The sequence below is a fragment of the Stigmatopora nigra genome, chromosome 4 (assembly GCF_051989575.1).
Source record: "Stigmatopora nigra isolate UIUO_SnigA chromosome 4, RoL_Snig_1.1, whole genome shotgun sequence".
Lineage (NCBI taxonomy): Eukaryota > Metazoa > Chordata > Actinopteri > Syngnathiformes > Syngnathidae > Stigmatopora > Stigmatopora nigra.
Genome location: NC_135511.1, coordinates 19,075,402 through 19,100,606, shown reverse-complemented (window position 1 = coordinate 19,100,606; position 25,205 = coordinate 19,075,402). Strand labels below are relative to the sequence as shown.

At 48.5% G+C, this 25,205-nt stretch overlaps 3 protein-coding genes across 5 annotated transcripts; all 3 read left to right on the top strand.

The window, feature by feature from the left end:
- Positions 1-181: 181 nt before the first annotated feature.
- Positions 182-3,762, top strand: LOC144195536 (putative aminopeptidase W07G4.4). The gene is made up of 16 exons (XM_077715246.1): positions 182-332; positions 935-976; positions 1,066-1,156; positions 1,249-1,397; positions 1,463-1,571; positions 1,642-1,769; positions 1,840-1,939; positions 2,016-2,091; positions 2,155-2,240; positions 2,344-2,448; positions 2,517-2,592; positions 2,657-2,775; positions 2,856-2,939; positions 3,007-3,064; positions 3,252-3,433; positions 3,515-3,762. Exons 1-16 carry the CDS (start codon positions 322-324, stop codon positions 3,653-3,655), a joined length of 1,557 nt encoding a protein of 518 aa, XP_077571372.1. The 5' UTR covers positions 182-321; the 3' UTR covers positions 3,656-3,762.
- Positions 3,763-4,190: 428 nt separating this feature from the next.
- On the top strand, positions 4,191-6,385 carry LOC144195540 (proliferating cell nuclear antigen). The gene is made up of 6 exons (XM_077715249.1): positions 4,191-4,642; positions 5,307-5,404; positions 5,476-5,543; positions 5,622-5,816; positions 5,898-6,021; positions 6,141-6,385. Exons 1-6 carry the CDS (start codon positions 4,422-4,424, stop codon positions 6,215-6,217), a joined length of 783 nt encoding a protein of 260 aa, XP_077571375.1. The 5' UTR covers positions 4,191-4,421; the 3' UTR covers positions 6,218-6,385.
- Positions 6,386-6,923: 538 nt separating this feature from the next.
- Positions 6,924-25,026, top strand: LOC144195541 (calsenilin-like). 3 transcript variants are annotated; one of them, XM_077715251.1, is made up of 9 exons: positions 6,924-7,236; positions 10,684-10,802; positions 14,572-14,752; positions 22,229-22,353; positions 22,884-22,953; positions 23,033-23,211; positions 23,274-23,378; positions 23,440-23,502; positions 23,939-25,026. In XM_077715251.1, the coding sequence occupies exons 2-9, from the start codon at positions 10,797-10,799 to the stop codon at positions 23,984-23,986; spliced, it is 777 nt and encodes a 258-aa protein (XP_077571377.1). In that variant the 5' UTR covers positions 6,924-7,236; positions 10,684-10,796; the 3' UTR covers positions 23,987-25,026. The 3 variants fall into 3 exon arrangements, with proteins under 3 accessions (XP_077571377.1, XP_077571379.1, XP_077571378.1); XM_077715253.1 differs by lacking the exons at positions 6,924-7,236; positions 10,684-10,802; positions 14,572-14,752 and adding an exon at positions 18,504-18,939; XM_077715252.1 differs by lacking the exons at positions 6,924-7,236; positions 10,684-10,802; positions 14,572-14,752 and adding an exon at positions 20,999-21,153.
- The last annotated feature ends 179 nt before the right edge of the window (positions 25,027-25,205 follow it).

Here is a 25,205-nt window from a genome sequence, read left to right as displayed (position 1 = left end):
TCGCCTCGGAATTTGTCCAGTACTTGTAAATCAAGTGACGCAAAACGACATTTTACTGTAAATATGGTTTATATTTAAGTTCACATTTAAATATCCTGAATTTTTTGGCCAAAATTTGACGTCGTGTATTTTATTAAGAGCAATTTGTTGACAAAAAAGGATCCTCTCCGACGTTTTGAACGGGACGGGAAGGCAACGCTCCAAAAGCCCCAACTGATCATGTGACCGGCAGCCTCCCAATCACCTTCGCAGACCGGCTTGGCTTTCTTTTCCTGCAAGACTTGTCGACGATTGCTGGGAAGAGACGGAAGACAGGACATCATGTGCACCAGGTGAGAAGACGAACGCAAAGTTTCATTTGTGCCACTCGAGGAACCTTCCATAAGACACATTTCAGGGCATAGAGGCACTTGTTTGAACCATTCAAAGGCCGACCCAATGGAGGAAGTTCAAAGACAAGTTCTCCTCTCCTTAGTTTATGCTAAATGGGTATTCCGTCGGTTTTGCTTTCACTTTGGCAAACGTGACTTAGCCTTTTTGTGTGTTTTCTTACGGCCCAACAAATGGGTAAATTTGTTGAAGCTAGCTGACTTATCATGTGCATGTCAAGACATTGTCATTGTAGAGATAAGAATGAAGAGATCAAAGGTCGTGTCCTGATTTCAACAGTCCATTTCTAGGCAATTGACGATATCTTTTGGCTAATATATAGGTCGCAAAGTATGTCAAGCTTAGTTCTCAATTATTTTATTCATGATAATAGTCATATTTTTCATTAACGAATAAATTAGAGTATATTTACTCTGATTTTGGTCCCTGATAACATGGTATTAAAAGTTTTTTTTAATGTTCTTTTTTCCCATAGTATTTAGCGCTCTTTGTGGGATTTTCTTACCGTGTTTGAATGTCATTTTTCCAATTGTATTTTGTGTAGTGTGCAGCCCATCGAGTGGACAACGGACCTCAATGACCACAAGTGAGTAGAAGTGATGATTCCTCTTTTTTTTGCTTAACGTGTCCTGTTGAGGTGGACATTTTGTTGATGATGCATTTTTGCACTGGTAGATTTGACGGCGTGGTCTTGGTGACTCAGAGTTACGATGATTTGCCTTCTGAGCTGGACTGTCTTAAAGCACCGCTGCAGGACTATAACATCGTAAGTTGTTGCAAAAAAAGTGCTTTAAATGTGTGATGCCACAAAAGCTAGACCGACAGCGTCCCGTGTCCCAAATGTCCTCTGGTAAACAGATCGATGGCGGCCTGGGCAAGGAGGTGGTGGTCCTGAGGGTCCCCGGTCTCCCCGGTGAACGCCTGGTGTTTTGCGCCACGGGCCCCGTCAACCGCGACTACGACGACGTCCGGCGGTTCGGCGACGCGGCCGTCAACGCCGTCAAGAGGTGAGCCGGCGTTGGGGTCGTTTCTCTTTGAGCTGGGCTTCCGTGACACCAGGCGATCGTTTCAGGGCCTTAAAAACTGGAATGCAGCGCCCCCTGCTGGTGTGCCCTCAGCACAAGGACTACAAGAACAGCCCGCTGGTGGCCGCGTTGGGAGCTCTTCACGCACTCTACACGGTGAGGAGTAAAAAGGCGCCGCCGTGGCGATTCTGCAGGTGCCGTAAAATGGCATTGTGTCGCCCGGCAGCCTCTGGAAGTCAGGGAGGCCAACATCAAGTCTTCCAACCGCAAGGTGTGCGTGCTGGGCCTGTGGGTGGCTCAGGAGAGCCAGGGCCAGACCTTGGCCGATCTGGCCGGGGCTCTGGAGAGCGGGAGGTAGGTAGCGAGCGTTCCTGAGCGTTCCCGAGAGTTCTTGAGCGTTCTCGAGCGTTCTCGCTCCACCCAGGCTGGCGTGCCGTGACGTGGGCGGCTCGGACCCCGAGCGAATGGCCGCCCCCCGCGCCGCCGATTACGTCGTGGAACTCTTTAGGAACAGCGACGTGCATGTAGGCTCCTCCGTCCTCCCTCCCTCCCGTTGGTCTGGAATGACGGATGGCGGGATACGCCCGCTTTCCGTTTTAGGTGGAGGTGATCAGCGACGCCAAGCTTCTGGAGAGGGAGTACCCCTGCCTGGGCGCCGTCAACCGCTGCGCCAACGGTGAGGCGCGCCCTTGGTCCCACCGGCCCCGATTTCCCCCTTGACACTCCCTTCTGGGCGCAGGCGTAACCCGTCACCAGGCCAGAGTGATCAAGTTGGAGTACTGCGGCGAGGGACCCGTCCGCAAGACGCTCATGCTGGTGGGAAAGGTGAGGGTAGCGCCGGGAACTGGCTTGGATTTTCTCAACCGCGGGCTGGATGGACATGAAGTCAAGTCCCGTTTTCGACAAATTTTCCACTCTCCTCTCGCAGGGCATCACCTACGACACTGGCGGCGCCGACATCAAGGCCGGCGGCTTCATGGCGGGGATGCACAGAGACAAGTGCGGCGCCGCCGCCGTGGCGGGCTTCTTCCAGGTGAGTCAAAGCGGGCGCCCGTTCACGTCCCATCGGAGCTCTTCTCCACTCTGCCCGTGCCCTTTCAGATCTTGGCCAAGATGAAGCCCAAAAACATCAAGGTCTTCGGCGCCATGGCCATGGTGCGCAATAGCGTGGGTTCGGGTAGGTGCCGTTCGAATCTCTAAACTTTGCCGGCCAGAGTCAAAAGCCTCCCCGTGCCCTCTAGACTGCTACGTGGCGGACGAGCTGGTGCTGTCCCGCGCCGGCCGCCGAGTCCGGGTGGGCAACACGGACGCGGAGGGACGGATGGTGATGGTGGACCTGCTGTGCGAGATGAAAGAGAAGGTCGGAGCCACCCCGGGCCGGTCGGGGGCGGGGCCTTTGCCTTCCGTCGTCAACGCACGTTGGGCTTTGTCCTCCGACAGGCGCTGTCCCAGACGTGCCCGCACTTGTTTACCATCGCCACCCTGACGGGCCACGCCATAAGAGCCATGGGACCCAACTACTCGGTGAGGGCTCGTGTTATGGGATGGCGGCGTCGCTATCGTCGGTGGTTGAGGCTTTGGGTCTTTGCAGATCGTCATGGATAACGGACCCGCCCGGCAACAAGACAATGCGGCCAAGTGGCAGAAAGGTGAGATTAAAAAAGGGCGGAGTGAGCCAGACCAAAAAATGGGCGGAGCCGTCCGCCCCACCAAAATGACATAAGTGCTCTTGGTGCAATAGTAGGAGATTGAAGTCATGCTTACCGTACTTAGGACGTTTTTTTTTTTCCAAAGCTAAAATGTTTTTTTTTTCTGCAACGAATGAACGTCACGCAGCCGGCGAGGCCCTGGGCGACCCCTTTGAAGTTTCCACTATCCGGAGGGAGGACTACGAGTTCCACCAGGGCAAATCCGAGTACGAGGATATCCTGCAGTCCAACAACCTGCCGTCTTCGGCCACCCCTCGCGGACATCAGACCCCGGCCGCCTTCCTCATCATGGCATCGGGCTTGCACCAGGTACGCGCCGTGTTTCTCTGGAGTCGGCAACTCCTCCGCGGTATCTGTCCAATCACGTGGCCTCGGTCCTCCTCCACGCAGCACGGAGTGGATTCCGAGGCGCCTCTGCCGTACTCCCACGTGGACATTGCGGGCTCCAGCGGCCCCTTCCCCGGCGTTCCCACGGGAGCGCCCATCCTCGCCATGGCCGCCAACTACTTCCTGCCCCATCTGGTCGATTAGGTCGACTGGCCTCACGTGGCGAATGAATAGGCCGGGGAGAAAAATCTGTATTCAAATGTCATGACTCGAAGGCAGGACTGTCAATAAATGTCATGATTTATTTGTCACTTCAGTCGTTACACTTGATTCTTAAACACTGACCAAAGGGAAATGACCCAAATGAGTGTTTTCAAAGTAGTGTACAGTACAAGAGGGACCGTTTTGTTTTTTTGATAACATAGTACGTCCACCCGACGCCATTTCATGAATTTTCAATGCCGCCTATCCTTACAATACAGTACTATAGTATATATGTGGACAGGGTCATACAAAAATCAGGTTGTTAATTTGGATAATGTATTTTCATTCTTTCTAACCCACTGAATAAGGTGTCCGTGGCATGTATGAGTTTAAGTTAGTTTTTTTAAACGACCAAAATTAGTCACTTCGGATGACCTCTCAAAAATGGCTGCCGCGCCGGCACTTTTTCTTCGGCGGGACGACCTTTCAAAAATGGCTGCCACGCCGGGAATTTTTCTCCGGCGGAAAAGGTTCGGTCTAAACCAGAAGTGACGTCAGGACACGGAATCACTATAACATAGCAGTGGCGCGTTGAGCAGCTCAAAGCCTTCCTTCGTACTTCAAGTCTACGTCGCTCCTGTTTTGTGGTTGTTGTTTTTTTCTTTTATCCCCGGGCCTGTTCCAAATTTGGCCTTCTCTTACTCGGAGGTAGCAACCACGGACAGTTTGGAACTTTTCAGCTAGCACTCCCCCAACGACAAGAAACATGTTCGAGGCTCGCCTGGTGCAGGGATCTATTCTGAAGAAAGTGCTCGATGCCCTGAAGGATTTGATCACGGAGGCGTGTTGGGACGTCAGCTCGTCCGGCATCGCGCTCCAGAGCATGGACTCGTCTCACGTCTCCCTTGTACAACTTACCCTGCGCAGTGACGGCTTCGACTCGTACCGCTGCGACAGAAACCTCGCCATGGGAGTCAACTTGGGCAGGTGAGCCGAGCTCAAATTCGCGGCTTCGTGAAATGAGAACTTTGGTTGACGTTCCGCTAGACGAAAGGCTTTCAATGTCGTCTTTAACTTGGGGTCTTATTGTGCGCTCGGAAACCGAGCCGTCATGGCGGACCTGCCCGGACACGTCCCTCCCAGTGACACAATAGCCTAGTAACAAAAGAAAAGTGGGTTTATATGTACTGCTTTGGTCATTCCTATTGGTAAAAGTGCTTGGAAAAGGTTTATCGGGCGCCAGGAAAAGAACTACAGCGGCTCGCACAACAAGTGTCCAGTGACGTCACTTGAGCGCCAATTCGAGAATTGGCGGGAATACTTGTGGAACCCGGGAACAGTCGCTCCCGGATGTACGTCACTTTGTCGTCACGTACGAATATGCATTCGGGTTACGCCGAAAGTATAACTTTGCCAGTATAGCCAGTGGTAAAAAGCAAGCGTACCATTATGTAGTATTCTTCATATTGTGACTTGTCAAAGCCAAAGTTACTTAATTTTGCTCGGTCACATTTTCTCGTAGCGAACAATGAAAAATCACAAGCAACAAACGAACAAAACGGCTGTGAACACAATGTTTCTTTCGCCCTTCGGTTTTAATCCCTAATTTAGGAAAACAAAGAAATCATACGTGACGTCCTTTTCTTTGCAGCATGTCAAAAATACTGAAGTGTGCAGGAAACGAAGACATCATCACCCTCAGAGCTGCCGACAATGCAGACACGCTGACGCTGGTGTTCGAGACCACCAGTGAGTCCCGCCCGGCTGCAAATCGTCCGTCCACCGTCCTCCTTTCTTTAAATCCCCGCTCCATTTTTCAGACCAGGAGAAAGTGTCGGACTACGAGATGAAGTTGATGGACCTGGACGTGGAGCAACTGGGAATTCCGGTAGGTTCTCGTGACGTTCCCGAGCTTGGCGAGAGGGGCGAGAACGTCACCCTGACCTCTTTTGCCTCTGCTGGACAGGAGCAGGAATACAGCTGCGTGGTGAAGATGCCCTCCGGGGAGTTTGCCCGAATCTGCCGCGACCTGTCGCAGATCGGCGACGCCCTCATGATCTCCTGCGCCAAGGACGGCGTCAAGTTCTCGGCCAACGGGGAGCTGGGCACGGGGAACGTCAAGCTGTCCCAGACCAGCAACGTGGACAAGGAGGACGAGGCGGTGAGATTGACCGCCAGATATTCCTCTTTTGTTGTTGTTGTTGTTGTTAGCGTTGCTTAGCGCTTTGCCAAATGTTTGCAGGTGACCATCGAGATGAACGAGCCGGTTCAGCTGATCTTTGCCCTCAATTATTTGAACTTTTTCACCAAAGCCTCGCCGCTGTCCAAGACGGTCACCCTCAGCATGTCCGCTGACATTCCTCTCGGTAAGCAGCGAGACAGACGGACAGAAAATACTCAAAAGTCAAGACCGACTGAGCAGATGACAAAATTATACTCGAGCGTTGTCACTCACCCGTCGTTTATTCCCATCCCGTGTCTTTAGTGGTGGAGTACAAGATTGCCGACATGGGCTACGTGAAGTACTACCTGGCGCCCAAGATTGACGAGGAGAATTCGTAAAGACCACCAAATGGTAATGAGACGGTGCCCCGCCCCCCTCATCACATCCACACTTGCAGTCAGTTGTTGTAGATACGCATTTGTAAATATTCTGTGGTCATTGGCTCCTCGTTGGTTTTTGTTGTATCCTTGAACTTGGTCCCAAATAAACGATCCATTTTTTTGCCAGTGCGTGCTCCACGATTCATGGTGAAACTCGATTACAGGTGACTTACATCTGTCTGTCCGCCAGAGGGCGAAAGTTAGCTCATTTTTTTCTATTTTAACTTTTTAAATACATTTTTTTTTGGCATTGAAATGGCTATCTATCCAAAGACTTCCTCACTATATTCCTGTGTGGGTGACTATTGATATAGGACAGCTATTCAAAAGATACTCTTGGCCCCATGTATTTTTTTAGGAATCATTCTAGGTATTTGTACTTTTATAATGAGAAAATAAAATAAATTAGAAAGTGGAATCCAATCAATACAACACCCCACAGCAGGGTTTTTACTCACTCATAGTTGAACGACTACTCAAAACTGAATAATGAAAATTTATACAAATTCATCATTTCTAATTGCACAACAGTAACTCCGTTCCACAAGAACTGAAGTCCGTTTTCCGGGTTTTCCATGTTGCTCCTGTAATTGTAGAAATGTCCAACAACAATAACTCCGGTCCGCAAGAAACCGAGTGGGTTTCCGGGTTTTCCATGTTGCTCTCCTCCAACACCTGAATCCAATCATCAGGTTGGAATCGCCTTTGGCGAGCTCGTCGATGGAGTTTTCGTTTAATTGTGGTATTTTGGCGAAAGAGGGATATGGAATAACCTATTGGACGACAGACGGGAGGCCCCCCAGGACCGGATTTTGCTCGCCCAACAACTAAGTGCAAAAGTTTGTGAGGAGACTTATTTGTTGTATTATCGTGCAACGGGATGAAATTCTGTGGAAGAACCTCCGTCCGGCCGGGGACGTTCGTTGCCTCTGACACGGAAGCAACTTGGGCTACCTTCAAATCTGTTCTACTGAGAGGTAACTATAACTTCTTTTTACCACCCGCGACCCTACAAGCGTGCACTGGATGTTGGAAAAGGCGTCCTTTATCATTTGAAATGATTAAAACCGGGATTTCTGCTTACTAGGGCCGGGGCTAACAATCACAAACAAGCTAACCCCGCATTGTTTTGCCTTCTACGTCATTGTTATTTACGGCTGCTAATCATCTAACACCGGTATATTTTACTGCAGTTAAAAACATTAAGTAAAAACACCCAATGTAGTGTCACAGGCCCAGCCAAACTATAAAAGTGCAACTTTTAGTCCAGATAATACTACAGTAGAATATAATGACAACGTGAGCAGATAGAAGAGCCGATTTAAATAATCCCTCCCCTGCTGGATGAACATTTCTGCCTCTACTGTACAGTAATGAGCTTTCAAACAGAGATATTAAAAGCAAATATGACCATTGATTTATGAGAAGAGGTCATAGAACCGAGTGTGGTTTCCTGAAATGTTCCATGGTTAACAGGACATCCAAAGATTCGAATATGTGATTGGAAATGGGGCCCCATACACGTCATTTTTTCAGAGGATCGGTATTTATTTATTTCGAAGTATTATCGTTTTGGCTGCTACTGAAACTTGACGTCACAGTTGAAATGGAGCAGATGTTTATAATTGCCCATGGCAGTGAAAGAGTTCGCTACCATCTTGAGGTATAAATAGCAACAAAAAAGCAGTACTATGCTATATATAAATATTTACAGTAGTAAAACAAACTTAGCAGAACCAAAAGAACATCACAAATGAAGAGCGCTCAATTCATAACCTTACAAAATGTTTACATTTATTGTTGAAAGCCAAATTTTGTTCACAAGCTTATTTTGTGGAGCACTAAAAATTGAAAGTGCTGATTATACCTGTATTTTCCAGATATCCACAAAAGTGGACTTTCATAATTTTGCCATGGGGACATCCCATCTTCCCTAATCCTAGGCGAAGAAAGCTTGTCCTGTAAATACATTTAAAAAAAAACTCAACACTGCAGTGATTTTGAAGAGGTTTAATTAAGCAATGACATTCAGGTTGACTCCAATTATTTCCGGCGAGCAAAATGAAAGAGTCATAATTGAGTTTTGTACAGTCATCTTTGTGATTTTTATCGTTGTTCTGTCTGACTGCCGCGTAGGGATTTGGGACGTGCCGACTCTCCTTTTTAGATGGGACAGTGTCTGAGTGTGGGGAAGCCTCTTCCTCGTGTAGAAGAGCTTGTGTTCGCTTAGGAATTAATCCTCCCATTCCCAAGGCATGATGTAACCATTTGGGCCTGCTGTCACTATCACATCGTTTTTTTTTTTTTTTGGAGGATTTATTTTCTGGGACCTGCTGAGAAATCCACTGTCATTCAATTGGATAAACCAGAAAAAGGCTTAGAGATAATGCCTGATTTTAAATATATAAATAACAGTGTTCCCGAACCGGCTCCCCATAGTTGGCTGGCATAGGCTCCAGCCCAGGTGTCAAAGTGGCGGCCCGGGGGTCAAATTTGGCCCGTCGCCTCATTTGGTGCGGTCTGAGTAAGTGAATGCCGACTTTCTGTTTTGGCATCAAGTTCAAATGAAGATGATAGATGTATATTATATTTCCTGATTGTCCCCTTTTTAAAATCAATCATTGTCATTTTTTAATCCATTTTTTGTGGTGTTTTTAGGTCAAAAAGCATTTTGTAAAATCTAAAAATTAAATATTTTCGGTTTTCCACTTGATATTGAATATCATTAAAAAATGTTTCCATTCAATATGAAAAACAGATAATTAAATGTTTTCCCTTACTAAGTAAAAAAAGTTCAAATAAACTGTTTTATATCTATTTAAAACTGAATATTTAGAGCTTTTGATCAAGTTCTTTTAATATATTTATAAAAGAAAAATAAATCATTATTATATCCCAAGTGGTCGGGCTCACATGAAATGGAGTTTTACACCCTTGAGATAAACGCTACAGAAAATGAACATGTTAACTTTGAGTTAGTTATCTACCTAGCCGGGTTACCTGTGCTTGTGTGTGTGTGTGTGTCTATCACTAAAATGACGTGTACCTGATGTTGTGTAATTGTCCCTCCCGGGATTGCACATTTTGCTCCTTAGCAACTGTTTCCACGGTTACAAAGTTGATCCTGCGATCCCCACCAAAGCACGGCCACCATCATTTATGACATTTGTGACACGGATCCAAACGCCGTCCGCCTCCAGATACTTTTCTCCGTACGGTTCCACCCACTTTGAGAAGCGACTTTGACGAGAGGGATACTCGGGCACCCCCGCGCGCGCGTGCGACGCCCACCTTCCGAGCGACACGCACGTCTATTTATATCGGGCCTAAAAATAGCCCATGTTCTCCATAGAAACGGGAAATCCTTCTCGGGGGGCCCAAGTATTCGGGCTGGATGTCAATGAAGCAAACCGTCCCCAAGATGGCGCTTTATTTTGTGGCCCCGGCGGGACGCCCATTTGTTTTCTTCCCGCGACAGACGGCATTTCTTCCTCCTGCGTCCCCGGGGCCATTTAGCCGTTACGGTGGGACGGCACGTGCGAGGAAGCGCCGTGACTGGTCGGCGTGTGAGCCCAGGTCACCCGGCCGTCTTCTTGGTCCAACGACCTCCGGCGGAGCTTTAATTGGATTTCTCTCCCCGTGGCTTACAAACTCGCTTAGCGTAAGTTAGCCAGAGCCGCTTTTTGCTACGTGCGACGTAGGAGATGGCCCAGGGTGCCAGCTATATGGCACCATTTTTTTTCAGAGGTGTAGACCAAGGGTGTCAGACTCGGGTTGGTTGGCGGGCCACTTTAACGTCAACTTCATTTCACGTGGATCATTTTAGATAGAATATTTAGATTTCCTTTTTAATAAATGGATTAAAAGAACTGGATTAAAAGCCCTGAATATTCAGTTTTTATAGATCTAAAACAATGTTTATTTTAGCTTTTTTAAAATATATTTTTAGATTTTACAAAATGATTTTTGAACTAAAATGACCAAAATTTGATTAAATTATTCATTTAAAAGGGGGAAAATCAGGAAATTGAATATACATCTATGCTTTTCATTTGAATTTGACCCTAAAACAGAAAGTTGGCACTCATGATTGACTTTCCTGGGCCACACAAAATGATGTGGTGGGCCAGATTTGGCCCCCGGGCCGCCACTTTGACACACATGACTTAGACTGTGCAATATTTCAGAATTCACCGAGCTGTGATGTTTTACTGGGAAAACGCACTTTGTCAATTTGGTCCTACGCAGCTGTGTATGATGACAATAAAGTCTTTAGATTTGTGATTTTGAAGTCATTTTCAGCCGCCTGTTGACTCCCCCTCATTAGGGATGGATCAAAATGCTCACAAGCGGGCCCCCTCCCCTTCCAAGCTCATTTTCTCTCTCTCTCTCTCTCTCTCTCTCTCTTTTTCCTCTCTCTCTAGCCGGTTGACGGTCTCTGGGCGTCGCATTCCTCGGCATCCCAGCAGAGAGGCAGACGCGTCGGAGGCGGAGGTCCTCGCAGAAAGCCCAGTTGAGCACCCCGTGGACAGGCATCATGCAGGTAAGACCACGGTCGTTGCGTCCGTTTCCGTTTCCCCGTCGCAGACCACTTCCAATTCAAGCCGACCGCTTGTTGCCGCGTTTCCACTCGTCGTTATCATTGCGAGCGTTGTCCGGGCGGCGGGGCGAGTTGCCGGCGGGCAAAGTTATGTAAGTGCGCGACGGCGAGCGGCCACCGCCGGCCGCACTCTTAACCCGCAGGTGCGGTTTCGGCCGCCAAGTGTCACTTTGCATCTTCCTTTGCCGCGCTTCTTCTCCCTCCTCTTCGTCGCCTCGCCACTTTCCTGGTGAGCTTGCGCTGGAAAAATCTATTAAGATGCGGGATGCGGGACGCCCATCTGTGGTCATTGCAGTCAAATCCCCGCCAAGACGAGGCGCGTTTACGAAATATTAAGGTGGCCAAACGTCACTGTCGGGGAATTTTGCCTCCAGATACCCAAAGAAATTCAAGTTTCCCAATGCAAAGTTCAAAAAATCTCAAACGAAACGTCAATACACGTATTTATTTCAAAATGGGCGTCAACATGTTTTGCGTCTGGTGAATTTTTCCCGCGCCCGCAGGAGGTCGTTTTGCTCTCCTCGGAAGGTAGAACTCTTCTTTTAAAATGCGACTCTGCTCGCAAAAAATTCAACTTTCCAAAAACTCAACTGACTGAACCCCTTCTGATTCATTTTGTGAGTAGATGTAGCACTTTTAATTTTTAATGGAATATGGCCGCAACAAGCCAACCTTGTCAGTGGAAATTTGAAGGACTCCTCACATGTTCTCGGTCCACGGACGCCAGGCGTCACGTTGCACCTCGCCGTGTCCGATGGCGTGAACGGTAAGGTTAGACTCCTTGAATTTTTTAACGGGCCCGCTGCGTCTTGTCCCGCCCCTTTTTCCAATGTCCTTTACTTCCTCCGTCCGTCCGCCATCCGTTTTGCCGTCCCTCCCTCCCGAGCGAGAGGACGTCCAATTCGCCCTCCATACGGCGCGAGCATTCCACCCCTCCCTTTCCATTTTGCGGCGAGCGAGAGCTGCCCCTTGGCTCACAAATAGAGGAGAAGACACGCCCCCTTTGGACTCCCGGGAGCCGGCCATATGTCTTCTTTACTGGACACGGCCCGAAATGACAAAGTGCGGTCCACTTCATCGGAATAATAGCGTCTTGGCGTCCTTTGAGGGTTCATTAGTGGGGAAAAAAAGAGGCGAAGAGAAAGATTCCATCTTGACCGTTGGGCAAAAAGTACAATCGAGGAAAAGAAAGGCTGTTCACGATGAGGCTGACTGAAATCTCATCTTCTCGACACTTATGAAAATGTCCGCCTAACGTTGAGGGAAAGCCATTTTTGTCCTTCAATGTTTGCAGACGAGGTTCCATCGGGCCTGGATCTTTCTTCTCCCGCTATCTGCCGGCCTTTCCTCATGCCGTCCTTTCCTCATGCCGTCCAAGCCAATTTCCACTGGAGTGCGGCCTCCCGCGTGGATTAAGAGGAATATGGAAATGACTGGCTGCTCTGGAAGTGGGCATAAAAATAGATTTTCCCCTGGAGGGCCTTTACAGGCTTTCTTCATGCATGAATATTCATCCCATCCAACATTTCCATGTTTACCTTGCGTGGGAATGTAAAATAAGGAGGGCGGAGTCATTGCTTATCGCACAATTGGACTCTTTCGCTATTATTCTTGGACTGATTGTATTAACATCGATTTTAACTTTAAAAGAAATTCTCTTCCAACCCTCATTTTGTTACCAAAACCAAGAAAAATGACTTTTTTTAATCAAATGAGGGGCAAAATGACAGTGAGACAATGGCAAAATCCTGATTTTTATTAGATATGGTCATTTTTCTCCACAAAACACTTGTGGCTAGTAACAATTTAGCGTGCTATTAGCCTCGACCTTAGAACCATGGGCCGGACGTGCTAAATGATGTGCTCCAGCCAATAAACAGAAAGGCTGAAATGCCCCCGTAATACGACAAAAAAAAACAAAAACACTTTATAGCACGGTGCAAAAATGTGACCTGGAGTTTGTTTGTTTTCCCCCGCTGTAAGAAGTCGTTGTATTCTGCTGACCTTTGCTGCCCTCGTGTCCGGCCAAGTTCATTCAAGCTAGCGTGTCAAAAGTTCAGCGAGAATCAGCGTCTCTCGTCCGCTCGGTTTTGTGCGCAAGAGAATTCCGACGTGGACGGCTTTTGTCTTGCCGTCGTTCCATTTAGTTTCGCTTGGCCGCGCCGTGGAGACTTGCGCGCGCGATTCGTGGCGCGGCCGGCCCGATAGCGTGTCGGACGAGTGCTCGTCGGCGCGTGAGTAAGCCGTCCGTGTAGCCAAGGAGTTTTCCGCCTGAAAAACGCCGTCTGCCCGCAGCGCGCTTCATTTGGGCCGTAATCCTCAATAAAAAGGCTGGCCAAATTTGCTCCGCTGCTTTGTCCTTTCTCATTGCAAAAGAGCTTCTTGGGCCGCTAAAGTTGGCTTGAGTCTTCCTTCATTTTCTGAACCACTTCTCCTCACAAGGGACACCCAGAATGGGTGGCCAGCCAATCGCAGGGGACAAGGAGACTAAGGGCAACCCGTGATAGGCCATTTGGAGTCTTCCATCATTTTAGCATGCATGTTTTTGGGATGTGGGAAGAAACTGGAGTACCCAGAAAAAACCCACACAAACCCAGGAAAAACATGCAAACTCCACACACAAGGAGTGACCCGGAATCGAACCCAGGAGCCCTAGAAACTGTGAGGCCACAGGTGTCAAAGTGCCGGCCCTGGGGCCAAAAAGTCAACGATGAGTGCCGACTTTCTATTTTAGGATCAAATTCAAATGAAAAGTATAGATGGAGATTACATTTCCACATTTTCCCCCTTTTAAATCAATCATTGTCATTTTAATCCATTTTTTTCTGTGTTTTCATTTTGTAAAATCTAAAATATATAAAAAAAAAGCTAAAATAAACATTTAAAATGATTGAAGTTAAAGTGGCTTGCGAGCCAACCAAGGCGAGTCTGACACCCTCGCCTTGATTAACAGGAAAGGTGGGGCGATGGCAAATCCCGTACGTCGCCCGTTTGAGCGTCGGCGGCGCCCTTCCTCGCCCGCCGCCACGTCTTCACCTCGACTCGTCCTCGGCGGGTGGGATTCATTATGCTAATTGGCTGGAGCTCTTCCAGGAAAGCTGGCAGACCTTCTCGCTACTTTTTATTTCTTTCTTTTTTTTTTTTCTTCTGTTGTGTTTTCCTCCACGGCGCCGTCAAAGACATTTATTTCCGTGGCGGCGCGCCGGCGGGATCAATTCCCTCCTGTTCTGGCTCCGACGGCGCTTTCTTCTGCGTTTCTTCTGCGCCGGCCGCATTCTGTAAATATTCACAGGCGCCTTTTACTCTGTTTATTTTATGTCGGCGGGGGGCGTCGGAGCTTCCCGGGATTTTACGGCCCGCGAAACGCCGACGTTGCGCCTGGCCCAGTAAACGGCGGCAAATCCTTGTACGTGTGTTCCATGCGTGAAAAGACGTCGAAAATGGAAAGGCTTTTGTTTACAGTTGAAAACAGGGAGCGATATTTGACCTTTTTAAGGGTGTGCAAAGGGCAAAAAAAAAAACCAAAAACAAACGATCAAAATGGGGAAAAAGTCACTATTAGGTGAAAGGGATTTTTAAAAAAATCAAGATTAAACATTATTGTGACAACAATGTTTTGGAATGTGATATTGCAAGCAATTGGCGATGGAGACGAGTTCCCAGACTTGACAGACTTCACATTGAGCGTCTCTCGTGGCATTTTCCCCCGCAGGTGGACGCTAAAGCGGCGGACGGCGCCCTACTGGGAGACCCCAACGGCGTGGAGCCGGCGCCGTCGTCGGGGCGCGGGAAGGCCTCGGGCAAATGGCAGAAGCCGCGCTTCTCTCGCAAGACTCTGATGAAGTGTTGCCTGGTCAAGTGGATCATCGCCAGCACGCAACCTCAAGACAAAGGTAGGAAGCGAGGAAGCCACCATTGTTTTGGTTTAGCTAAGTCTCGAGCGCTCGCCTCATCCCGACATACAAACAAAAGAATATATCAACGGCTCAAGACATAATTTTGCTTCCTCTGCTATTGAGTGGGTAAAATTAGCCTGCATGCTAACATCGCTAGTATATTATATTGCAGCAAAAGTGCTTTTTCTGGTGTACTTTTGAAAGAAAAGCTCTGTAAAGATCCCAAATATCCAATGAACATGATAGATAGGGTGCCTTTAAAAACAAATGTTGGTCTTCTTTGAGCAAAAAATAGATACATTTCTGCCTGATACAAATGTATCAGCGTGAGCATTTTTTTTTCTCCAAAAAGTCACTCCAATAAACGTAGCGGAGTAAATGTAACGGATCACGACACTCGGATATGGCCCGCCGTGTTCGGGCCTCGTCTTTAAAGGGATTCGATGTTTCCTCTTGATTGGTCGCCTATGGAATTGGCGTACCCATACTGCACCTCCAGCGGAAAATAGCCGGGGAATGTTTTCTTCCCTTGGTTCTTGTCATTTGAACGTCTTGCGAGCGGATCGTTAGGAGGAAAGGTGGCAAAGGGCAGCTCGCCGCATGACTCGCGTCTGATAGCGCGCACGGCGGATTGGCCCTTGTTTTCGGGATTTGCCCAAACCTCCCTCCCTCCCTCCTCTCCGTGACGGCCGGCGGCTAAAAATAGAGGCATTCGGATGGAGATGTGTATTGATGGAGGGAGGCTGACAGAGGGTGAGGAGGGTGAGGGTGGCGGACGCTCGGTGCTGAAAGTGTAGCAGGGAGATGCAATTTGACAAATTGCTCGTCACCGCGGCAGAGGTTGGCCGTACGGGTCCTTCTCTGGCCCACGGAACGTCAAGGAGACTTTTACAATGTCATTCAGGCTATAGAAAGTGCGACATGACGACTGATTTTGCATTAGATCGGCTCCAGCACCCCCCGTCATCCATGTGGGAATAGGCAGAACAGACAATGAACTCCTGCACAATAGTTCTCCCCCCAGATGTTGACCAAATAGAGGTTGCCAGATATTTTGACTGGAAAACTAGAGTAGCATTTTTAGCGACATGAAATGCTGATTTCTAGAACTGTCTTTGACATTCAAGTAAGGTGTTGTTAGTAAGGATATGAGTTGTTTTTGGACAACCATTACATTGTGTCATTACAATGGAAACTTGCTTGTTGTGCTCTTTTCCAATCATCAACAGCCACGCCTTTTTTTGTCCGCGTCACGCTATTTGTGCACTTTGCAAAAGAAGAAGGCAACGCCTACATATCCGGCCGGCCTCGGCTCCTATGATGGCACGGTCGGACTGTAATAAGAGTCGGATTAGAGTACGGATGCGAGACCAGGCCAAGCGATTGCCGTCGAGCTTTTGCGGAATGCTCATCTGCTTTGCCGCGGCTAGCGCCGACTGATGGAGGATGTGGTCGGGCCCGGCTGGCGCTTAAGTGATAGCGGTCGGAAATCCGCCAGGTCACGTGAGCCGTGGGTCCGGGAGACCGTCGGGGAGGCAAGATGCTGCCACCCCTCCCTCCAAGGTGCTTCCCAGAAGCGGAATGTAACCGAGCCGTCGAGTCCGGGATACATCTTTCCGTTTTTGGACCATTGGCGTCCAAATCTGGAGAGGATGAACTCCTGCGGGGAAGCCTGCACAAAGGACGTTGGCAAGCTGCTGCGCCAATTTCTGGCCTTCCTGGCGGGAACGCCCGGTCAAGGTAGATCCGTTCCGTTCAACACGGTAGTATTTACAGCATGATAACTTGTTTTTGAGAGGCAATATTTGTTTCCTATGTCGTCGTTTCCACGCCTGCTGCTTTCAGAAAAAATGTCATCCTTGGCTCGAGGCACGTATTCATGTGTATACTTTGAATTGGATTTGGGCGGTGGAGCTTTTGGTCATTTTCCTCTTTTAAAAGTCTACTAAAAAGCAAAGTTGAGGTGTAAAGGTCCTCTCAAGACCGTGTAGTAACTCTACAAGGCGTTTTTGCTTCCAAATAATCAAGAGATATGCTCTTTCTCCTACAAGTGGAATCAAATGTTTTGTTGTCGCTGCTTTGGTTTTAGGTTTTATAGCACCCTCTTGTGTTCAGAAGTAGCATCGCTGTGGCTCTGGTAGAAGAAGGTGACTTAACTACTGTGACTACGGCCATCAAATCCTCATGGAATTGTTTTGGAGGAGTCAATTGTGTGTTGCGATCTAATGGAAACGTCCCCATTTAGAAATGAACTGTTCTCATGGCCTGCCATCTTAGATTAAAGCGTTATTAAGCAACAGCTGATGGTCGGACCGGACCACAAAATAGAGTAGTAGATGAATTTAGTGCCCAAGAAATTGGTCACAATCACAAGAAATGGTTACATATTGGCTCATTTGACATTGAATGTAATGACACTTTATTGACGCTAGGGGGAGACCCCATTGGAAACGGGTTATGCCACTCATTTGACGTCAAAATGAGACCCAAGTCTCAAATAGAGGCTCATGTGCGCCCCTAAATACATTGCGCCATAGGTAGCCGCCCTGATTGGCCGTAGCAAATAGCGCCCCCGGCGTTCAACCCATCAAAGTTGGGATGAGCGCAAAAAAAGCAGAAATCCTCTTTTGACTTTGTATTTGAAGTCAGCGCCGAGAAGTTGACAGAGAGCACGTTTGCCGACGGGAAAGGTCGAGGGCGCCTTTTGATCACCGACACCCGTCTAGCTTCAAAGACATTTGAAAGTGGGCCCCGCCAAAGGGTCGGGGGGGGCAAACAACGCCCCCACACCCACAGCCTTTCCGTCCATCACTCTGTCCCGAGCCACCTGGGCCGTAGATCGACGTCTCGCCGCTGCGTTTGACATCGGTCTGGGCTCGGCTGGGCTCGTGTTCGGGATGGGAGCCGTGATGGCCGCCCTCTCCGTGGAAGCCCGGCGCCGCCTCTCGCGGCGGCCCAGCTGTCTTTCCCACGGCGCGGCCAGGTACCATCGCTCGGGTAGGAAATCCTCTCAACTTCTTGACCGTGCCAAGGACTTGTCATATCTAGAACTTACGTCTTAACGTATTTGGACTTTGGTGTCAGTAAACCATGTTTGATGCTTGTTTTAACTGCTTCGAGTGGAGATTTGAAATAGTGTGCTTGACCACCACCATTTGGGTTTTGCTGACTGACGTCATTTTGTCGTTTTTTTTTTTTTGCGTCCGGCTTTTGAGTGCATTAATACAGCCATCCACACCAAGCATTAGCCAGCATCAATTAGCGTATTCTCTCCAGATAGGATGCAATTGGTTTTTGCTTTGGGCAATGTGCCCGACCGCCCGGGGCGCAATTGGACTTAGGGTATAAAAAAATAATTTAAAAAAAGATAGATTGTCTCTCATGTCCACATCAAGGCTGTCAGTCATTGGCGTTGACTTCCTTTAGCGTCAAGACAAGACAGTGTGCCCTTGAAATAGCGCTCCCATTCTTTGCATGGTGACACATTTTTGAGGTAAAGGGCAAAAGGCGATTTGTAAGGGAGCGCCGGCCAAAAAATGGGACGGACAAAGTGGCAAAGACGCTGACGAGGCGTTTCGTTGCCCACTCCAATGCATATCGCTTGAAACTGAGAAACAAGGAGGGAGGGGGTAATGCTAGCCTGGGGGTAAATCGTGTACAGGATGCTTTGGATGGGAAGCCGGAGGGTGTGGGGGGGAAGGGCGGAGACTTTGGCGGGATATCCCTTCCCTCTTTGCAAACGGCGCCATCCCGGACATATTAGGAGCTGGAACAAGTGACCGGAGCCTTAACTTCAACTCGGGATTTCCAGGCATTAACCAGACCCGCTTGTCCCACGAGGACTGTTGCTCCGAAGACAAAAAGTGCATCTTTCCTTTCAACGGGGAATGTTTTTGTAAAGACGGAGCGCCTTCCCGTCCGTCTCTTGCCCATGATGGGGTGAAGGATTGGCTCGCCGTGGTGTCGGACGGAGCCACCTTGGACTTTTTCCTCGCCGGATGGCGAGGTCACGATGCCGTGGGCCCACGTTTTCCTTCTGAGACATCCCCGAGCGATTGAACCCTAGCGGAGCCCCGCTATGGGGATCCAAGGCATGGAGCTGTTTGCCATCGGCGTGGTCCTCATCCTCTTTGTGGCCGTTCTTAAGCAGTTTGGCATACTGGAGCCCATGTCCTCTTTTGAAGGTAAGGGGCCACACCCCTTTTTGAGCCATTGAGCGAGCCACAGTCTAGACAAGGAGAAAAGTTATAGAAATTTTGAAAGAGGTGAGATGAGGTGGTCATGCGCCCCCGCGTAGATGGCGCCCTAGGCAGCCGCCCACATTGCCCGCGGGCAAAACCTGCCCTGCAATATCCGTGGCCCCCCCCAAAAAATGTGTGCTGGCGCAAGGCCAGGGAAAGCCTTGTAAAAAGAACGGCGGGAGACATGTTGTTATTGCGACGCTTTTATTTTGTATTGATTGTTTCCAGGACGCGCCACAGCAAGCTGCTGCTGCTGCTCTTTAAGCCAATGGAAGGACTGGAATGGAACTCTACAAGTGCACTGGCTGGCTATTGATAGTTGCTTCTTTCTGACAAATACGCACGGTATTTTGCTCTATAAAAGCCACGTCATAACACCATTTTTTAAGAATCAGATCTGAATCAAGTGAAAAAAGGTTTTTACTGTTATATAGTATAAAATGCCATTGTCAACGAAAGACATTTAATTCAACCAATTCATTTCTTGTTCTCATTCCTAGCAGTAATGTCCTTTTTTAATATTATTGATCATTGGTTTGAATATGATTTAGCTTGTTCCCCGAAAGTCCAAAGGAGTGACACAGCCGGCCGGGTTTCGCATTACCTGCCATCAATTATACATGGCGTATTGAGCCGTTGATTTGAGTTTTTTTCTTTCAATTCTGGAAGGCCGCCTAAATATGGAACATCAAGACGAATTTTACGGGGCCCCAAAGGACAATCCAGACTGGGCTTTGTCATAAATATCCCAAATAGGATCTTTTCCGAGCCGTAATATGGTCTTAACTCATCCAGCAATTGTTGAAACTCCATTTTGGCCACCCTTCTGTTTTCTTTCTTCCCCAGGGAATAGAAAAAAATCCAAATGACATGACAAAGCCCCCCTGAAAGTGATCACCCCAGATATTTTGCTTCACCGTTGCCTTCAAGCTCGTCTTTCCTTCAACGTCTATGTGACATCTGTCCGCTAGAGGGCAGCGGGGAGCCAGCTTCTCCAATGGACCGTCAGAACTTTACACAAGTGTGACAGCCCCCCAGGGAGTCCACGTCCCCTTTTTTTCCCATTATACGTGCTGAGTAGGTGCGCCCCATCCACGGCAAAATCCCCCAAGAGACCCCGAGACCGTTGAAAATTGAAATTGGGCTCTACCACAATTAGATTCAGATTCAAGGGCACCTTTTTGGACTCTGGACCCACAGACGGACGCCAGATGGTTTAGTTCTGTGTGTCACTTAAATTCCCATGGAAAGAAAATGGCGGTGTGGATGGAAATGAAGGTTATTTATGGCAGAAGCGTGTGAGATGTGGCGCGATCCTGTGACCTGAACAATCGGCCATCTCGGTCGTTCCTCCTCGTCTCGTGTCATTTTCTCTTACGTGATTGCTATCAAACTCTGCACGTCAGTCTCACGTTGTCTTTCCACTCCAGCCTGCTCTAAGCACGCCCTCTTTCTGCCCACAGACTGGGCTTCTTAAAGGCCCGAATTGACTTTTAAAAATGGTCATGGTCCTTCCAAAAAACTCATCCACTATTTAGCGGGCAATTAGCTTAGCATTCCTGATCTTTTGGGAAGATGGGAGCACCCGGAGAAAAGCCACGCACATGTGAATACGACAAGGTCGGAACCCACCTGGAATTGCGCTCTCCATCACCCAGCTGCGAGGCGGACGCATTCACCGCTCTTCCACCGTGCCGTCGACGAGTACTTTAGAAAGTTGAAAGTTATATATTTTCTCTGTAACCTCTTGTCCTTTGCAAAAGTATTTTCACAAAATACTGGGTCAGAGTTAGGAAAAAAGCAAAAAAAAAAATGCAAAGTGTGGTGGAAGGGAGGGCGCAGAAGAAGAAGAAGAAGAAGAAGAAGAAGAAGAAAAAAAAGGGCAGACAATTAACACACTGAGCTAAAAAGAGACGCCGGCGGGGAAAAGCCTGGCACAGAGCGACGGGACGCCGACGGGACGCCGACGGGACGCCGACGGGAAAAAACAGCCCAAAGTTGGGGGACGCTACTGTGAACGCCAAGCGGGGGATTACGGGGTCGTGATGAGCGTGCGCTGGGAGACGGAGGGCCTGCAGACGGTGGGCATCGTGTGTCTGGTCATCATGTTCCTCAAACTCATGCACTTGCTGGGCCTCATCGACATCACCGAGACGGGTGAGCAAAACCGCCACTTCCAAAAACAATAGGATTTGCGTTATCGCTCCCGTGGGGATTGGTCGCCCGCGTAAAGGCGTTAGCGTGCGTCGGAAAGCCTCGGCGAGTCACTTTTAATTGTGTTTTTCCTTGGCAAATATGTCTTCATTTTCTGGATGAATTGAAGTGTTGAGAAATACCACATGACTCCTTCGCGCGGCGCCGGTGACCAACGGAGGGCGGCGTTGGCTTTGGGTCGGCCGGGCGTGGGCTAACGGGAAGCGCAGTTGAAACCGGGTCGGAAAGGCCGGGCGGGAGAAAGCTTCCGACAAAGTTGAATTCCTCCGACCGACACAGAATTGAATCCGAAAGGCGGGTGTGCCAGCCGCCTTGCCCACGTCACCCATGAATGCTTACTGTAATGTTTCATTTCCCTCTTTTTGGTGGCTTTGTCATCTGATGTTTTTAATATCACATTAGTCACTGCTCTTGTTTGGAATGATGACAGCCATTTTGTGGCCGGTCAGTCACCTGATGTTGACAATCTGATTTTGGATACTGGATTATTGCCTACTATATTCTAATCTTATTTAAGGGCAATTACAACAAAGCTAAAAAAACAAAATTAAAACAGTAAAATAAGGATGAAAAGAAATGGTATCTTCAGTGCGTTATGGCCCACCAAACCTGTGATTTCCTGTCTATTCTGTTTCTTTTCTTCCTCCCCACTTGTGTCTCTCTCTCTGCCAATGTCCTCTTGTGTGCTTTCATTTTGGGTGTCTTTTCCCAAGATGGTGAGTAAGGAAAAGCGCTTTGTGGCTCACTCCCCTACCCGCCATTTCCATTTCCATTCCCGGTTTTGGCTTTTCCTTTCTCTTGGCACGTTGACGTCAAGTGGCATCCGACACATTGTACGGATGCTTTTGGAAACAAACGCCATGTTTTTTGAGAAAGTAAAAGCCAGTCTTTCTTTTCCCCCAACGCTTATCCCACAGTCCACGCGTCCTCCGCACCTCGGCGTCCCCCCCCCCCCTGAACCTGCCCCCCCCCCCTCCCACGTCACTCTCTATCTCCCCCATCTTTGTCTGTCCCGCAGACAGCAGCGACAGCGACCTGGAGCTGTCCACGGTGCGTCACCAGCCAGAAGGTCTGGAACAACTGCAAACTCAGACCAAATTCACAAGAAAGGAACTCCAGTCGCTCTACCGAGGCTTCAAAAATGTACGTTCCTCTTTTACCAAAACCATTTGTTTCAGAAGGATGAGCAGATTTGTCTGAATATAGAAGTGGCGGCAGCGGCGGCCCAAAAATACACCAGGAAGTGAAGGAAAACATTTTTTTCCATCACCTGGCCAGTGTCAAAGTGGGTCGCAGCGCGTTCTGGGGTCCTGGGTCGGGTCCCAGGTGGCTCGTCACTGTTGGCATGCTCTCCCCTGGCTTGCATGGGTTTTCTATGGGTACTCTGCTTTCATCCCACATCCCCGAAACATCCATGCTAGGCTTATCGTATGCTAAATCGCCCTTAGCTGTGAGTCATTGGTTGTCTCTTTGTGCCTTGCGACTGGCTGACCACTCATTCAGGGTGTCCAAAGTCAACGGAGTAGGCTCCAGCACCCTCTGCAAGCCTTTTGTAGGAAAAGCGCTTCAGAAAATGAAGGATGTTTTCACTCTTGTTTGTGTATTTTCCTGCTTTTAGTGCCAAAAAATGTGTTTTTTTAGCTGTAAAAGCGATTTTTTTTTCTGTCCCCCAGGAGTGTCCCAGCGGTCTGGTGGACGAGGAGACCTTCAAGACCATCTACTCTCAGTTCTTTCCCCAAGGAGGTGAGCGATCCCGGGTCAGGAGGCCAACCAACGCCCGACCAGCATCTTTTAGCTTTGTTTTTTTTTTTCCCTTGGGCAGACGCCAGCACGTACGCTCACTTCCTGTTCAACGCCTTCGACGTGGACAGGAACGGCTCCATCCGCTTCGAGGACTTTGTCATCGGCCTGTCCGTCCTCCTCAGGGGTTCGGTCACGGAGAAGCTCAACTGGGCCTTCAACCTCTACGACATCAACAAAGACGGCTACATCACCAAAGAGGTAAGTAACCACGCGGCCACAATCCCCGAAACTGGTCTTTGATGGCGTCTTTGTTGGGACAGGAGATGCTGGCCATCATGAAATCCATTTACGACATGATGGGAAGGTACACGTACCCGTGCGTGCGAGACGAGGCGCCGTCCGAGCACGTGGACAAGTTCTTTCAGGTGGGTTCAAAGATGCAACATTTGCAAATCTTTGGTCCGATGTCCAAACTCCGTATTACAGAAAATGGACAGGAACAGAGATGGCGTCGTGACTATAGAAGAGTTCATTGAGACTTGTCAGAAGGTAAGCGGAATCCTTCGTTTTTTCAGTCGCTGGTTGAGGTGGGGGAGGGACACCCTGGACGGGTGGCCAGCCAATGGCAAGGCACCACGAGACAGAAAAACAATCCTATTTAGGGAGAATTTAGTGTCAAATTTAGCCTAGCGTGCATGTTTTGGGGATTTGGGAGGAAAGCGGAGTACCCGGGCAAACTCCAGACAGTTAGGGCCTAGCTGGGATCCAACCCAAGACCCCAGAACCGTCAGGCCGACGCGCTAACCACTCTCCACCGGGCATTTTGAGTTGCGGGCTAAGAAACCATCACTGTGGCGTTTATTTGAAGACTGGGGAGTAAATATATATGTGTTCCACCAACGTACGCTTAAAACTTAAAGATGTGAGTTGTTTTATAAATGCCAAATGTCGTCAGAACTCTTTTTTTACTCTGTTTCCTGTCCAGGATGAAAACATCATGAACTCCATGCAGCTCTTTGAGAATGTCATCTAACGCGTACAAATATTCCACAGACAAGTATTTCATTTGATTTTTTTCTTTCTTTCTTTCTACGGACCACACGAACCTAGCCCGCCCCCTATTTTTATGTATCTAAAGCCGCAAAGTGGAATGAAGCGATGGCCCGAAAAGACGAGATTTGACTCTGAAAATTCAATTTCCACGCCTCTCCAAAAGCAAAACGAAAAGGCCATTGACGGCGTGCTCGTCACGCGCAATCTGCTAGCGTCGTCATTTCATCCCAAGCTTTGCGCGTAAGAAAATCTGGAAAAGAAACCACCACTTTCTTCTCCATACGATAGGAAATAGGCAGTAACGCCAAGAATGGCGCGGTCTTCCCTCATTAGGGTGGCGGGGAATGGCGTGGTGGTGTCCTTTTGTATTTGACGGGGACGACGTTGACAGTCCAGTTTATTTGCCGTCCTGTTGAACAATGCGGTGGCTTCACGTGGACTTTATACGCTGAATGAAGGCTTTGTGTGCTCTCTGGGCTTCCGACTAGCATGCCAGTGCCACACTTTAAATGTACAGTACAGTCCGACCTTTGTCAAGTGGCTGAATAAAGACGCAGCGGACCGCAGTCACCCGGCCGGCCGGCCGGCCGGCCTCCTCGCCGTTCATTACCGGTCGCGTGTCCGAAAGGACGCGGGGCAAAGGACATCCCGTGTCCGTTAGTTTAACAAATCTGAAATGTGCACGGGCCAAGCTAAAAATATTAATGAAAGATTGATTTCAACAATTAGACCGTGTCCAAAGCCTTTAATCGTGTATATCATGAACATGTCTTGTGACACTTGGTGTAAGCGCTTTTTAACATCTTGCTTTTTAATATTTAAGCACTGTAGGGATAGATGATAATAGGTACATCCTACTAGGCAGGTTGTTAACCATTTAGCATGAGCTTGCGACATGGCTACAGGACTCTGTTAAGGCGTTACGTAATATACAGTATAGCAGTCATTGCCAGACAAGGGCGTCCAGAGATACTTGGGAAATAAACACAACTTTTTATCTGCTTCCAGAAAGTAAGAGTATTTTCGCAATACTATCCATTTCGTGACAGACAGTCGAGTAGAAAACAAATACTGTAAATGGATAACAAACTGTGTTGTCATGATGTATTACTTAATGGAGCATTTTTTTGCAAATGATAACAAAAGAAATCAATATACAGGCTAGATATCCACCCTTGAATCGATTGGGATGATTTGAG

Bases quoted from the DNA above. Each gene is read 5' to 3' on its own strand.
- LOC144195541 (XM_077715251.1), top strand. The intron at 14,753-22,228 runs GTAGGAAGCGAG...TCTGTCCCGCAG, and splicing joins CACGCAACCTCAAGACAAAG to ACAGCAGCGACAGCGACCTG. The intron at 22,354-22,883 runs GTACGTTCCTCT...TCTGTCCCCCAG, and splicing joins TCTACCGAGGCTTCAAAAAT to GAGTGTCCCAGCGGTCTGGT.
- LOC144195540 (XM_077715249.1), top strand. From the start codon at position 4,422: ATGTTCGAGGCTCGCCTGGTGCAGGGATCTATTCTGAAGAAAGTGCTC. The intron at 4,643-5,306 runs GTGAGCCGAGCT...TTTTCTTTGCAG, and splicing joins ATGGGAGTCAACTTGGGCAG to CATGTCAAAAATACTGAAGT. The intron at 5,544-5,621 runs GTAGGTTCTCGT...TCTGCTGGACAG, and splicing joins TGGAGCAACTGGGAATTCCG to GAGCAGGAATACAGCTGCGT.
- LOC144195536 (XM_077715246.1), top strand. The intron at 1,940-2,015 runs GTAGGCTCCTCC...TTTCCGTTTTAG, and splicing joins TTAGGAACAGCGACGTGCAT to GTGGAGGTGATCAGCGACGC. The intron at 2,092-2,154 runs GTGAGGCGCGCC...TTCTGGGCGCAG, and splicing joins CGTCAACCGCTGCGCCAACG to GCGTAACCCGTCACCAGGCC.